At 46.2% G+C, this 14328-nt stretch overlaps 1 protein-coding gene across 1 annotated transcript; it reads right to left on the bottom strand.

Annotated features, from left to right (window-relative positions):
• Positions 1-1572: 1572 nt before the first annotated feature.
• Positions 1573-11173, bottom strand: LOC129212304 (purine nucleoside phosphorylase-like). The gene is made up of 5 exons (XM_054840723.1): positions 11042-11173; positions 10648-10751; positions 9114-9289; positions 5495-5685; positions 1573-4573 (listed from the first exon to the last, which is right to left on the bottom strand). The coding sequence occupies exons 2-5, from the start codon at positions 10690-10692 to the stop codon at positions 4356-4358; spliced, it is 630 nt and encodes a 209-aa protein (XP_054696698.1). The 5' UTR covers positions 10693-10751; positions 11042-11173; the 3' UTR covers positions 1573-4355.
• Positions 11174-14328: the final 3155 nt, after the last annotated feature.

The following is a 14328-nucleotide window of genomic DNA, read 5'->3' as shown; positions in this document are numbered from 1 at the left end:
CTTCACACACGGGGAGACACCAAAGGGTGTCCCAGGTATGCAGTTCATAGTTCCCGGGGTGTGGCACGGAGATGAGTCCCAAAAAAGCTTCTTTTTCCCCATTATTAGAGCACAGTTTTCCCCAGCAGAGCTCATTGCTTTTCCATCCCCCTCCCTCCAGAGCAAAGTTTTCCTGGGGGCTGAGAGCAGACACCTGTGGGGCTGGGCTCAGGGATGCATTCCTCCCCCGGGATGAGGAATGGCTGGAGAGGACATCCCCTCGGCAGGAGAACAGGCTGGACGGTCCTTTCCAGCCTTCACCCACGTTCTGGCTCTTAAACCAACTCCTCCTCTGAAAGCACCCTGAGATTTTGGAAGTAAGAGTTTAATTCAGCAAACTGAGACCAAGCAATTGATCTCATTCCCTCTCACTCCACACGTTCAGTCTGGCAGGAAGGGTTTAATTCTTTCCAGCATATGAAATCCTCGCAGTGAAGACCTAAAGCCTTTGGGAAAAAATAGCAGAACCCCCTTAATTCAACTGCAGGTTTTCAGTAGAGACAAACATCCAAGGGAATTTTGATAACATGAAGGCAAAGCATATGTTCAGCTGCTGAGCTGAGACAGAGAGCACAGTTTTTAAAAGCTTTTTGGTTAACTTTTATGTAGAAAGGAGTGCAAACAGCAAATCTCATGTAAAGAGAGTCAGGGAAACCAAGCCTTGCAAAGGAAAGGGGATGGATCACGCAACCAGGTTTTTTTGGGGAGGTTGCAGGGTTGTTTCTCAAATAACAGCGGAGATCTCTACTTGAAAACTCATGATACAGTCCAGCCAAGGGTCATATCCGAGATTTCTCCTCTTGACATCACTGAAAAAGCCAGGATCAGCTATACAATGTGGGGTTCTCTTTTTCAACATGTTACATTATTTTTTTAGCTTTTCAGGCATCTTCCAGCTTGTCCTTATAACCATAACATCTACTTCTGAAATTTAATCTAAGCAGCATAGAATACAGGAATAAAAGGAAGCCAAGGGTGTGTTACCATCTACTTGTTTCAGCCCTGGACACTGCCAGAAAGCACTAAGACCATGAAATAAAAAGGCACATGCCAAAGTGCCGTGTCCCACAAGATGCCCGCTGAGCAGCATCGAGGGAACCACATCCTGCTTCTGGTGCGGGTGACTTGCTGCACTGGTACCACCACAGCCCAGCGTAGCTTTCAGGTGCTCGAAAGTTAGCGGAGGTCCTTTGGTTCTCGGTATATTTTCATCGGAGCGTTCCTTTCCTGTGCAAAGTGCTGGTGAAATGTTGGTCCTGGTTATCCCGAGCTTTGAGCCCCGGTGCTCTGTCCCCCCAGCCCAGGGGCTGGATGCAGGGGGGTACAGTAACTAACTCCTTCCTTTCTAACCAGCAGTACTGGCACAGCAAATAAAAACACTGTTTTCAGGATCACAGACAGTTTTATTTCCTCCCAGTTTCTTCTCTCACTTGCATCATTGTATTTCAGCCTTTCAAAAACCATCAGCAGCAAAACCCAAACAAAATTGGATTAAAAGTATCTCCAAAACCAGGTGAATCCACTCATAATTGTATTCCCCCTCTCTCCTAAAACACAAGCACCATCCCTCCTAACATGCCCAAGGCAATTTTCCCTTTCTCTCATCATTTACAGGGACAAAACCTGGGATGCTCAAGCAGAGTTTGAGCCACCCGAGTCAACCCTGGACAGCAGAAAGAAGAACCCCCAAGTGTTGTTAGAGGACTCAAATGCCATTTCTTTAAAAAGACATAATTTGCCAAAGATTTAGCTGCATGGTGATTTTCAGCTGAAATTTCAAGTTGTATTGAAGTTGTGTTCAGATACACATTTCACATCAGTACAGGTGTCACACTGTGCCTGGGGTGAGAGGAGCAGAGCCAGCCTACCAAAAGCAGGTGCCACTGCCAAGTTCCTCCTCCTCCTCCTCATCTCAAGCCTGGCTCAAGAAGTACCAGCACAGCAGCAGGTTTTTTGGATGCTTCCCTTCACCTCACAGTCCAGCCTGACTCTGATTAATTAACAGAGTCTGCTGAAATCCCAGCCTTAGCTACCCCAGCTGCTCTCTAGCTACAGCTAGCTGCACAGCTGTCTTCCACTCACTCAGGAGACTTTGTATTTACCAAGTATTAATTAGATGAATGTGAAGCACCATTTTCTAGGCAGGGGAAATGATCTGCTCCCTCTCTGCCCTGTAACAAGCTCATACTGGGACAAGTCTGAAAAGGGAGCAGGTAGAAGTGGGTCCTTCTTGCTCTGCACATCTGCTGCTTTTTGTATTTCCCTGCTCTTGCTGCCACTGTTGATGAGCACTTCACTCCTGCTAGACCAAAAAGGCAACAGCCTTGTGGAAGGAGAAGCTGGAGTCTCTTTCCCTTTGCATTTTACCACCAGAGCTCGTTCCTGTGATCATCATGACAGTCAGACCCACCAAAAGGAAAGAGCTGCTGTCTCAGGGGGCTCCTCCAAGTGCCAGGAGCTGCTGAATGAGCAACTCATTCAAGCAGAGCACAGGCAACAAATCCTCCCCCTCCAGAAGTCCTCGAGACTGGGCAGATGTTTGTCAGGGCTGACCACAGGAGAAGAGAAGGGGATGGGGAGTCCACCCCAAGATCTCTCCTACGCCTGCAGTGCTACCTTTTCATGGAGGACACAGCACAACTCTGTTCCTCCCAGCAGCAACATCTGCACCATTAATGCAGCAGTGACACCAGGAACTGCAGCATGAAGGGCTTCAAGCAAATACCCATCCAGAAATAAACAACTCACCAGGCCAATGTCCTTTTGCACCTGGAGCTGAAGAAACATCACAAAAGGCTGAAGGCTGCAGCAGGGCAAGCACCAACAGTAAACAATTCATCAGCTAAATTTAGGAAGGTAGACTGGGAGCTCTCCATGAGCAGTTGGGTGTCTTCAGTTCAGACCAGTGTCCACCGCAAACATTTAGCTAGGACAGTTATGGGCTTTACAGAGAACTCCAAGATAAATGAAGGGGAAAAGGTTACCTAATAATTACAGTCACTGCTTCACATCCAGCTGCATCCATAGCTCAGCTTGACCTTTGGGGGACAATGAATAATGCATCATTCTGGTGAGCAGTCACCCTGCCTTGACAGATCATCGGCACACCGGTAAAAGGGAGCATGGTGGCCTCCTCTTAGTCCTTTACTCCTTTACTGCTGGGCTCAGTTTCTTCATGTAAGTAGACCAGGACAGCCAGATAAACATCATACCTATTCCAAAATAATTTCCACTGTAATTTCACATCAATAAACTCCACAAACCATTGGTGCTCCAACATCTGCAGCAGGGACTGCAGCAGAGCAGAGCTGGGGTGATATGCTGGGTCAGACCGATTTCTGTCTTGGGACACCAAAGTGACACCAGTGTCCAGTGCAAGGGGTTCAAGCTGCTGATCTCCAAGACATCCAGAAACAGAATGAACAAAGCAGAGCTGGACCTGGATCCTGTCTCCAGCTTGGCCACTTTCACACCATGCATGGACATGCCTTGTACCTGAGCTTCACTTTCACCCCTGTAAAACAGGGCAATAGCGATTCAAGGCTGGAAACAGAGTGGAGAGGTGGGGGGGGGTGTTGGCAACATGCTGCATTGTAGCAAACAACTACTGAGCTCTGAAGCTGGTCATGAAGACCCAAGAAGCAAGCAAAGAGAAAGCTTTCTGGTGAGACTTTCAGGGGTGGTAAGGGAACACAACCCCGTGCATGGGGACACAGTGGTTTTTCAAAGCTGTAAAGTCAGCTGCAATCTGCCTGCTCTGCAGCATTGCTCATTCCAGACAGATCTCATCCTTAGCCTAACCTGCTTTACATACCCAGGTCCTCATCCAAAACGCAGAGTCTTTTTATGGACTTCCACCAGCTTCAGATCAGATCCTTCCAAAGCATCCCAGCAGGCACCAAGCCCTGTGACCAGCTCTCAACCTGGGGGCTCAGTGCAATGAGGGAGCAGAGATGCAAGGCAGGAGGGTGCTGCAGCACCGCAGGCAAGAAACACCAAACGCTCTGCAGCGGAACGAGGGGGAGCTGGAACTCGCGGTACTGAGGGGCTCATTGCTGATATACGGGTTTGGGAACATGCCTGAGGTCAGACCCTGTTTAAGTGCCAGAAGGGTGTTTTGGTCACTGGCTGCTAACAGGATCATTCTGGCAACGTTGAAAGCAAACCTCTGCACCTGACCAGCTAGAGCACAGGGACAAAGATCAAAAGGTCTATTCAAAAATCAGGACAGCAGAAGGGGACGGTCTCACCAACAGCTCTCCCCCAGCACTTGCTAGCGTTCACAGGCTACAATATGAATGATAAAGGGCTGGAGGTCATGCAGAGTTTGTGCTTTCCCCCAGCTTGCCAAGGAGATGCGTGACCAACTTCTGCAGGGCTTCAGCCCGGACCACCGAGATGCGCAGCACTTCCTCATGGTTGGCTTTCTCTTGACTGTTGTAGCTCATCACCGCTTTGTTGGTGATGAGGGAGATCCCAAGGACGCGGAGGCCACAATGCCTGGCTACAATTACTTCTGGGACAGTGCTCATGCCTACAGTGGGAGAGGAAAGGACTGGGATGAGTCAGGATTTACACCAAAACAAGATCTCTCCAAGGCTGCAAACCATGATCCTTCCCTTCAGCCCTTGCCTCGTTCCCCCACAGCTCTGAGCTACATAATAGTTAAAGGCTGTGATACTTGTAAGGCTGGAATAGTTGTAGCACTACAGTTACAACCCTGCTCAGCACAATAAACCACCCACATTTGATTCCTGCATGCTATGTCTCTCTCCAAGATGTGTCAGACTGCAGCCTTGCTAAGAGAAGTACTGATGTGCTGTGTCATTTGGCTCTTCTCTTCCTCGGCTAAAAAAGCTATTGCAAAGAAAAATGGCTTTTGGGGGGAGCCGAGCTCTTTTTTTCCCACACACAGTGAATCTGCAGATATTAATGAACAGATTTCCAGGAGCTGCTTCAGTGACATAGGAGTCAAGTTGGAGGAATTATACGGATCATGATGCTTAGCTTCCTTGTATGCAGTTTGGAAAGTATCCGTAATTTCCACCCCATAACAACCAAGACTCTTATGGAGGGCTGCATTGTAGGGAAGAGGCACAGTGAAAATCCTTACAGCACCAGGATGTTTAAAAAAATCATAGAAAAGGACTTTGTTTCTGATCAGGCCCCACTCAGGCTGAAGTTGAGCCATCTGAGCACGGGAGATCTGTGTTTAGGAAATAAACACAACATTGTGCCGGGATCCCTGTCCTGGTCAGCCATGAGCACGCAGAAACTCTGCGGATCCCTCCTAGGAGCTGCGCTAAGCCACTGCAGAACTAAGCAGAAATACACAGAGCTCATTTCTCTATGCCCAGGAGACTTTGAGAGTCAAAGACTAAAGAAAGTCAGCCTTGAGCAGAATTAACTGTTTAATCCATGTGCCCAACCAACCCTACCAGCCCAGGCAGCTTACCTACAGCATCCGCTCCCAGCGCCTGCAGCGCACGGCATTCAGCGACGGTTTCATAGCAGGGACCGGCCACCAGACAGTACACTCCTTCTCGGATGAAGCTCAGAAAGCCCAGCTCCTGCGCGCTCTCCATCGCCAGGCCGATCAGATCTTGTTCGTAAGCATCTGACATGGAAGGAAACCTCACTCCAAACCTGCAAGACAGTAAAGGGCAGAGCCATGCGCATATTGCTACTGCTGCTTCCCCTCCATCAGTTCAGTCACGGTCACCCTTTGGAGAAAGGGGAAATGTTGAGGACAGACCTGCCACAGATGCACTCTCTCTCATCCCAGCCTCATCAGATACTTCTGCCATCATGACTTCCTGCTAGATCTAATCACCCAAGACCCTCAGCACAGAGGTCATGGCTGTTGGAAGGTCTGGCATCACATTCCTACCACACAAACCCTTTGGGAATGCTCTTTCCAAGGACTCCTGTCTCCCGAGAGCACTGACAGTCAATTCCCTCTTCCCAATAAACACCCACGGTGACTTTTAAACATTGTCCATCCAAAGCTACTGCCCTTTGGTCCTCCTGCACAACAGCTTGCAGACAGGCTCCCTGCACACTGAGACCCAAAGGTCATCCCAGTGAAGAGGTTTGAGCAGGATGGAGCATCAGTCACTACATTTAAGGCTCATCACAGCAGGCAGCTACAAAACAGAGGGATGCCCTGTACCACAACAGCAAGGGCTGTCCTGTCACCGCATTAACACCCACACGCTTCAAAGTGAAACAGAGTTGGATGCGCTGGACAAATCACATGAGATTTGAGTCTTTTCCCTTTACTGTCTAGTTTGAAGGGCCTCAAGGAATGACTTTCTTCATAAGGCAGATGAAGAGAGCTTGCTAGTCAGAAAATACATCCCAGGAAAGAGCATCCAGTTCGGCATTTTGTTCCTGGCACAGCAAGATCACACCAAGCACAAGCTTGGAGACTCTTCTAGGACAGAAGTGCAATTCAGTTGTCCATCTGAGATGCCCCAGTAAGTTCTGCCTGCCCCTCAGCTGCCTGCTCAGAGCATGCACACATCCTGTAGGTCTTACGCTGCACCTGCCAGCCCCAGAGAATGGGTGTTAGATATGCAGCAGAGTGTCAGATGGTCTTAGATGTCTACCTTTAGGCAATGCCATCCCATTCCAGGCATCGTCCTCTGCAGGGAATTGGGGAGAGTAGCACATGTGGGAGATCCAGGGCCATAGTTTAGGTAGTCTGTGCTTCAAGGCTGGGTCTCTTGCTTGCTTTTGATCTTAACAGCTCAGTCCTGTTCCTGAGCAAATCCTACTACCGACTCAAGGAGAGCAGAAGTAGATGGCCAAGAGTGGTGCGCTGCTGCTGAGGAAGTCTGGAAAATAAACTCCCAGCCATGCTCACCAACTCAGTTCAGTAGGAGGAGACCAGGTCCCCCGTTAAAGCTCCTGCTTCTTCTCATGTTCTTCCAGCTGAATGTTTAGGGCAGTAGGTGGCTTATTTTATGTTTATAAACACTAAAATGTTATATAAATAAAAACCAAACTTTTCCATCTGGTCTAAGGTAATAAGTACTCATTACCATGAAAATTGCTTCTTTTTCCTGAAGGCTGGCCAGCAAGGCAGAAGCCAATCTCTAATTTATTAAATTCAGTCCTCAGATTCTTGCGGTATATTCCCTTTCCACATCACTTCATTGCCTCTAGTTTTACTCTGTTGTGCTTAGATAAATCCTTCCTGGTGGCTGAGCAGGGCTGGATTTCAGGAGGAGTTTGCTCAGCTAAAGCTCCACAGTGCTTTGAAAGCTGATTCACAAAGACCTTTTGTCCGTTTTGCTGCCTTGGTCAGCAGGACAAAAGTCACCTCCCAGAGCATTGCAGTCTTCACCAGGAAGCTGCTTTTGGGAGGCAATGAGACAGCTATGCTGCCTTTGAATGTTGTCCAGATGCAGTTATTGTTTGATTGGCATTTCTCCTCCTGTTCCAGAGCAATTATGCAAGTGCAGAGAGCTTTAAGCACTCCTCCATGTGGCTTCTGTGCCTTTGATCATTCTTTTCGTCAATCCACACTAATACCCATGAAGATGTAAAGATGTTCTGCTTCAGATGGGTACTGTCCTCTTGCCATTTGAATCGCAGAACAGCATTTATTTCTCCTGAGGTAGTTGCTAGCACCTTTCAGATTTCTTCAGAAGCAGGAGCCAGGTCTGGCATTACATCAGGAAGGAACTAACTTTAACCAGAAGCCAGGCAGGCCACCTTTTGTCAGCCAGAACTTTCTTTTTTGAGAGATCCCAGGACAGACCAGGTGCCTGCCCTGTAAACGTCCTTTTTTCAAGATGGAGGTACCAACTCAATGAACGTAACCATCTTGTTATCTAAATTCACTCTTTGGTCACACACTGCCACCTCCTTCACTACCTCTGTTGCTTGTCCTCTGGGTTCACACACTCAGCTTCTCTCCTGCCAGCTTGGTTAGGAAATAGTTCTTGCTATGTTATCTCCTTATCACAATCCAACCTCTTTCTTTCCTGCCATAATACTCTTGACAGCCCTGGATCTTTACTGCTTCCATGTTGACTTTCCTGACACCTGAGGTGCTCTGCTTTGCTCAGCCTGAATCTCCAGTGAATGTGTCCTCACATTTTTAGCCCCATTTTGAGAGCCAAAGGGCTTCCTTTTGTAAACGCTGGCCCATCTGGCATGTCTCCTCTCAGTGCTATGACCGTGCTGGTTGCCTGCCACTCTACCAGTCTGATGGTGCCTTGGAAGGGTTTTGGGCTCATGGATTAATTCAGGTTGGAAGGGACCTCAAGAGGTCTAGTCCAACCTCCTGCTCAGAGCAACTCTCTATCTGGTGGCAACTGCAGTCCAGGGCTGAAGATGTGTTACAAACCCCTCTGTGCACTGTCCACAGGTTAAGGATCCTGCTACACAGCTAGTATAGGAAACCTGATTTCCCAGCTCAACCAGCAGCAGGTCACTCTTGTAGATCTAGAGGTGTCCCAAGAGGCTGCCAGGACAACCACCTCTCAGACTGATGCCTTCAGTGAATACATGATGTTAACAAAGGCACCCCAGTTTAATGACCTGGATACAAGGGTGCTTATCAGGAGATTTAGATGTTTTGTCTTTGCTCTGCTATCAACTTACTGCCTGGCCTCTGTCATATGCATTCCATCACACCAGGAATGGCTGTTGGTAAACACAGGCTGGAGACACTGCAGGTCACCAGACTGCTCAATTAAGAGGAATGAGCAGAGAGAGGGACTGACAAGAAGAGACAGCAGCTGGTCCCTTTAGCAGACGGTATGGCTGGCCATGTCAGGAGAAGGATCAGAAGCCTACTTTTGCAAAACAAAACCTTCTGGAGGTTTGCATATAAACTCCTTCTAGGCTCATAAGAGTAAGCAACAACCAAGGAAAGGTGCTTGGGGAAGGCAGGGCAGGTGGCACAGCACGCACAGCTACTGCTTTGACTTTTCCCTCGTGGGTACTTGGAGCCAAACTACCTCTCCGTAAATATTTGCCAGTAGGCACAACTGGGAGTCCTAACCTGTGGCTGGGAGAATAAAGGTTTAATTTGTAACACGGGGCCGATGCCTTCTTACCTCTCATCGTTTGGTCCATGCAGCGGATTCTGCCCTCCTAAGCCAAACATGCTGATGTGATCTCTTATGAACATGATGTCCCCGGGTTGGAAGTGGGGATTCAGTCCCCCAGCAGCATTTGTGACAATCAAGTTCTCCACCTCCAGGAGAAAGAAGACCCTGATGGGAAAGGTGATCTGCAGGAACCCAAGGCATACGTGCAATGAGTATCACAATTTGTAGACAGCTACTACTACACTTGTAGCATGGCAATTTGTGGACAGCTTACACGACACAGATGAGGCTACAAGGAGACAAACCAAGTTTTTCTCCATTTTTAAGTTTTCCTCTAATTTAAATTGAAAGAATTTTAATGGTTTTTAAACACATTAAAAAATAATCTTGAAATGAATACCATTAAAATGCAAGCCCCTATTTCCTACAACTGTGCTAAGGTCAAATAAATGCAGTACAGAAAGAACATGCAGATAATTTTTCCTTGCTGCCAAGGTCTTGCAGAGATCAAACCACTGTGCTGACTGAAGTGACTACGTATGCACATGGACTTGGAATGTAATTGATAAAGCAGCTTTTTACAGCAATGATGCATTTTGCAGAAGCAGAGAGATTCTTTTATTTCATTTTATTCATGTTAATTCACTTCAGTGACCTGCTCATCCAAAGTTAAGGAACACTTTGGAACTCAAAAAAGAGTTTTGATTTTGAGGAGGAATCAGGATGATATGACACCTCTAAAATGCTACAGAAGCTGTAAGCAGAAAGTTTCCTAACTGTGCACATCACTGCTTTAAGAAATGAGTTAATTTTAATAGACAAGCATGTTTTGATAAACCTAGTTTTATATCAAGTGCATTTTAAATAGTTTTGTTCTATAAAAAAATTGAGTGGTGCCAAGTATTACAGTTTATATCCAAATGCAAACTGACCTCAGCCACAAGTAAAATCTCAAAGCTATCCAGATAAAAAGAACACACAACTATCAGCCAGTAAATAAATATTATTGTTTTCTAACAGAAATGTGCATACATGCATGTGAAGTCATATAAACACAAATATTCACATACTTCTATACATTAACGGGGACAGCATGCCAAATTACATTAGCCAGGGAGTTTTTTTCTAGGGGGGGAAAGCTGTAAACTATACAAATGCAAAGGAAGATTAAAATAGATTATTCTCATCACTCAAACCTTCCTGACTGCTGATTTAAATTATGATTAAAACAGAGTTAAACTATGTAAATCAATTTGCCCTGTATGATACACTACTTTACCCCGCGAGCATAGCGGGGCTAGCCACCTTGTACAGTCGCACAGCACCAGCTTCCCCCAGCAGAAGCTGGCCATCTCCTGGTTTGAACTCCCACTTTTTTGGGGGGAGAAATCTAAAATCCAAGCAAGATTCCTTGCAAGAGCGATATAAGTTCATTGCAAGAGCTAATCTCTTGCAGCTAGACAGCTAAATGAGCAGTCACTTTTGCATCTTTTACAACATATCTCCCCCTACGTGAGTGATTTTCTTAATGAGAACTCACTGTGCTGATGGAGTATCCTTCGTAATGGTGGAAACGTCCCTGCATACACACGCAGGGGTGTCCGTTCAGCTCCCCAAACACCAACCGGCCAACGTGCCCTGCAACTGGAAATTCACAGAGCATCGGTTTAGTTACAGATCTCAAGGTCTTTGACTTCAGAAGGATTTATCAGCTGATTATGCATTACAGGGGGGCCAAACGCTGTGAAACAAGGAGCTGAAAGTTAAATATCACAGCACAGAAATATGGTTTTTTTTACTGAACACACATTTCGCCACCGAGGGACTGGTTTGCAGAGCAGCGCCAAGTGGTGCACGCTGATTTTAATTATCCCTCTGTAAGGGTGTTGCAGGCTGCTGACGGATGGGTTGCTGACGCCCTGGGTTGTGCTAACCTGTGCTCCGTGGGAAATGAGGGATGTCCTCATACAGAAAGACTGTCTTGTTAACCAACACATCGGCCAGACCTCCCAGTCCAGATCCACAGATGATGGCAGTCTTTGGGTGCTGGACGGTACGGGCACGTAACCAATCTGCTGTTTCCTTACACACCTCGTAGCTATTTCTGCAAAAGAGGTCAGCGAGGCTATTAACCCATCCAAAGAACAAGCTTCAAAGGATAAAAGCCCTGAAAAGGTGCAGAGACAAAGAAATTTCATTAAGACAAAAATAATAGGAGCTTCACTGCTATTATTGAAGATGCTTCACTTTTAATCTCATCTTTTACCCCTGGTCAAAGGCAAATCATTTGAATCCTCTTTGCTGATTTCATCCTATAGCAGAGAACTGGATAAAGATACCTAGATCACAGAAATGTCACAAGGCGTAACCATTCATGCTTCTGATGGGCTCTGGTCTCTCCTGAGCTACTACAGGAATGCAAAAGCACGGTTAGACTCAGAAATTGCAGCTTATGTGTGTGCGCACAGGGACATCCAACCTAGGATGGGGAAATAAAGAGGATAGAAGTCCACGGGCACCTGTACCGCACGGTTGGGAAGCGGTGCTGATGAAGGAGAAGACACTGTCCTCTGCAACAGGTAGACTGCTGGGACACGGGCAAGCATCATCTATAGAAACGGAGAATGCAGTCTTCCCAAGCATTGAGTACCATCAGCTCCCAGTGCTTCTGCTGGGGCTGGTAACACATCTCAGACATCCACCTTCTCAATACCTTGTGGTTTTGGTAGATGAGGCTAAACATGGAGATTCTTTTGTTCTTCTCCTTTCCCACAGGGTGGGCAGTGGGTCACACACCCAGTCTAGTCCTAGGCAAGAAGCCCAATGACACCAGTCTGTCAAAAATGAAACCCAGGAATTCTGGCTCCTGAGCTTATGCTGTCTGATTTAAGAGGGGGACTGCTCAAATAGCTTGGCAAAAAGTATGTCTTATCCAGCACTGAGGCACATTGCTGGAAGGTGAGCTAGAAGTTGGCATTAGGCTGCCTGTTGTGTATCTGTCTCCTGGGAGGAGAGAGGACTTCAATCTTTAGGCCTGTCAGTCCAGTCTTCATCAGATGTATTAATCAGTTTTGAAACACAATCAATAGCAGGATAATCCCATAATCCTGTTTCCAATAGGACAACACAGATCTTCTGAAAGTCAATATCAAGGTTGATTAGAAACTCTCTTCAAAAGCAAGGGTACTGATAGCATTTCTTGGTGGCAACTCAATCATTACCATTGATGAGTAGAATTAATGACTATATTGTAGGGGGCAGGGTCACAGAATGAACAAACACAGGTAGGGGCAGCAGCTTCTCTATATGAAAAGCTGATCTGCTTATAAGAGGTGAGAGAATTAGACACTGGGAGATTGAAGACCATGTAAAATTGACTGGAGATGCTGATAAGCAGTCACTGCCTGCCTCATGAACGTTTCTTTTGGGTTTTTTTAATCAAGTTTCTTGTTTCCAGAGGTGCAAACCTTAGTCACATTGTGATTCTGCTGTCTGCAGCCTTAGAGGACGTTCAGAAAAGTTTTCAGAGTGGTGCTCTATACCCCAGGAGGTCTCAGACCATTGATGACGAGTATTTAACTACCATTGCACAACTGGTTCCTCTAACTGGAGTATCAGATATTCAAATAAGGATCTCAAGCCTGCGTTTTTTCTTTCTGTATACTGAAAAGGCAAGTAGTTATTGCACAGGTATCTTCTGTGAGCTTTTTCATCTCCTAGCTGTCCAGCTCCTGCATAATCCCTGTCCAATGTCTGCTACATCAAACTTATGTTCCTAGATACAAATTATGACGTCAAAAATACCTGTGTGAAATCTGCAATCCAATGAGAAGAAATAACTTCCATATTCATGAATTACTCATTTAGCTGAAATACTTTTCAAAGGAAAAAATCTGGAAATGAGGAAGAATTTATTTACCATAGCATATTGTTGAATTTTCCAAGTGCACCATGAGCTCCTGAAATAAGCAAAAGCTACAAAAGTGACATTAATGAAGCCCACACTCAACTGACTATTATCCCTTCCTCCCAAAGAAAAGCTTTAAGAGTGCTTTACATACATTAATGAACGATTCCTCTCCCCAATTTCTCTGTTGAATAACTGTAATCCTTGTTTAGAAATTAGAAGGAACCAAGAGAATTTAAATGCAATGCCCAAGCTTTTGATGTACCTGTGGCAGGCATGAGAAAAGAATGAGGTCACCAGGATCTGCTCTTCTACTTGACCACTAATCCCCTTTTTTTAAAAAGGTGTATACACACTTGCAAAATAAATTAAAAGTGTATATTATTTGCATATTCCCAGAAAATTTAGAACTGGATTCATCCCACACTTCTATGTCTGATGAAGACATTGGGATTGACTGAGCTGTGCTGAGTTTGAGGGATATTTTTTCCCTACTAAACAGAAGACCTCATTAAATATTTATTATCCAAGGAAGTAAAACTCCAGTGCTGCGTAACTCTCCTTGCCCGAAAGGAGCTTCAGCAGGGGCCTTGCAGAGCCCTCTCCATCCCAAAGGCTTTGGACACACCAGAGCTGTGCTCAGAGCACAGCGACACCAAAATTAATTGGCAGTGCCCTGCTTGCAATATTTAGTTTTCAGAAATCTTCTGGATGCACAGCATCAGAGGGGACCAGCAGGCATGGCTAATTTCTGAATACGAAGGAGATACCTGCTCAGCTGGGGGCGGAGGGGGAGTTTGACCTACGGGTCACCAAATGCAACGTTTAGCCTGGAACTGCACGAGCCCGAGGTCTGTGCAAGCCTTTTGACAGCCTGAATTAATACATGTAGCACAAAGCCCCCTATAGCTACTCCGTCTCCAACAATGCACACCTAATAATAGTGCTCGGTAGCATCGCTTTGGATTAAATCACAGGATCAGCTGAAAACACAATCCCCTTTATTGTGATTGCTGTCATCCACTGGAGAAACGCATCTGCTGCAAAACACAGGACTGTCACCGATGACAGATCTTTTATGGCATGAAAAGAAGCCACCCTCATTGTGCTTCTAAGTTGCTTGAAAGCAAATCCATGTAAAAAAAGCAGACGTATCCCAACAAACAGATAAAGCATTACGTTTCAGAGAGGGGCATTACTGCTGCACGTATTTGCAGTGAATGCCTCTCCGTACCGCAACAGTATTTGCCTCTTCCGGCCCATAACCTCTCCCAAGGTCACCTGCTCATGCCATATTTCATAACACCAGCACCT

Source organism: Grus americana, chromosome 13, assembly GCF_028858705.1.
Source record: "Grus americana isolate bGruAme1 chromosome 13, bGruAme1.mat, whole genome shotgun sequence".
Taxonomy (NCBI): Eukaryota; Metazoa; Chordata; class Aves; order Gruiformes; family Gruidae; genus Grus; species Grus americana.
This window is presented reverse-complemented; position numbering and strand designations above follow the sequence as displayed.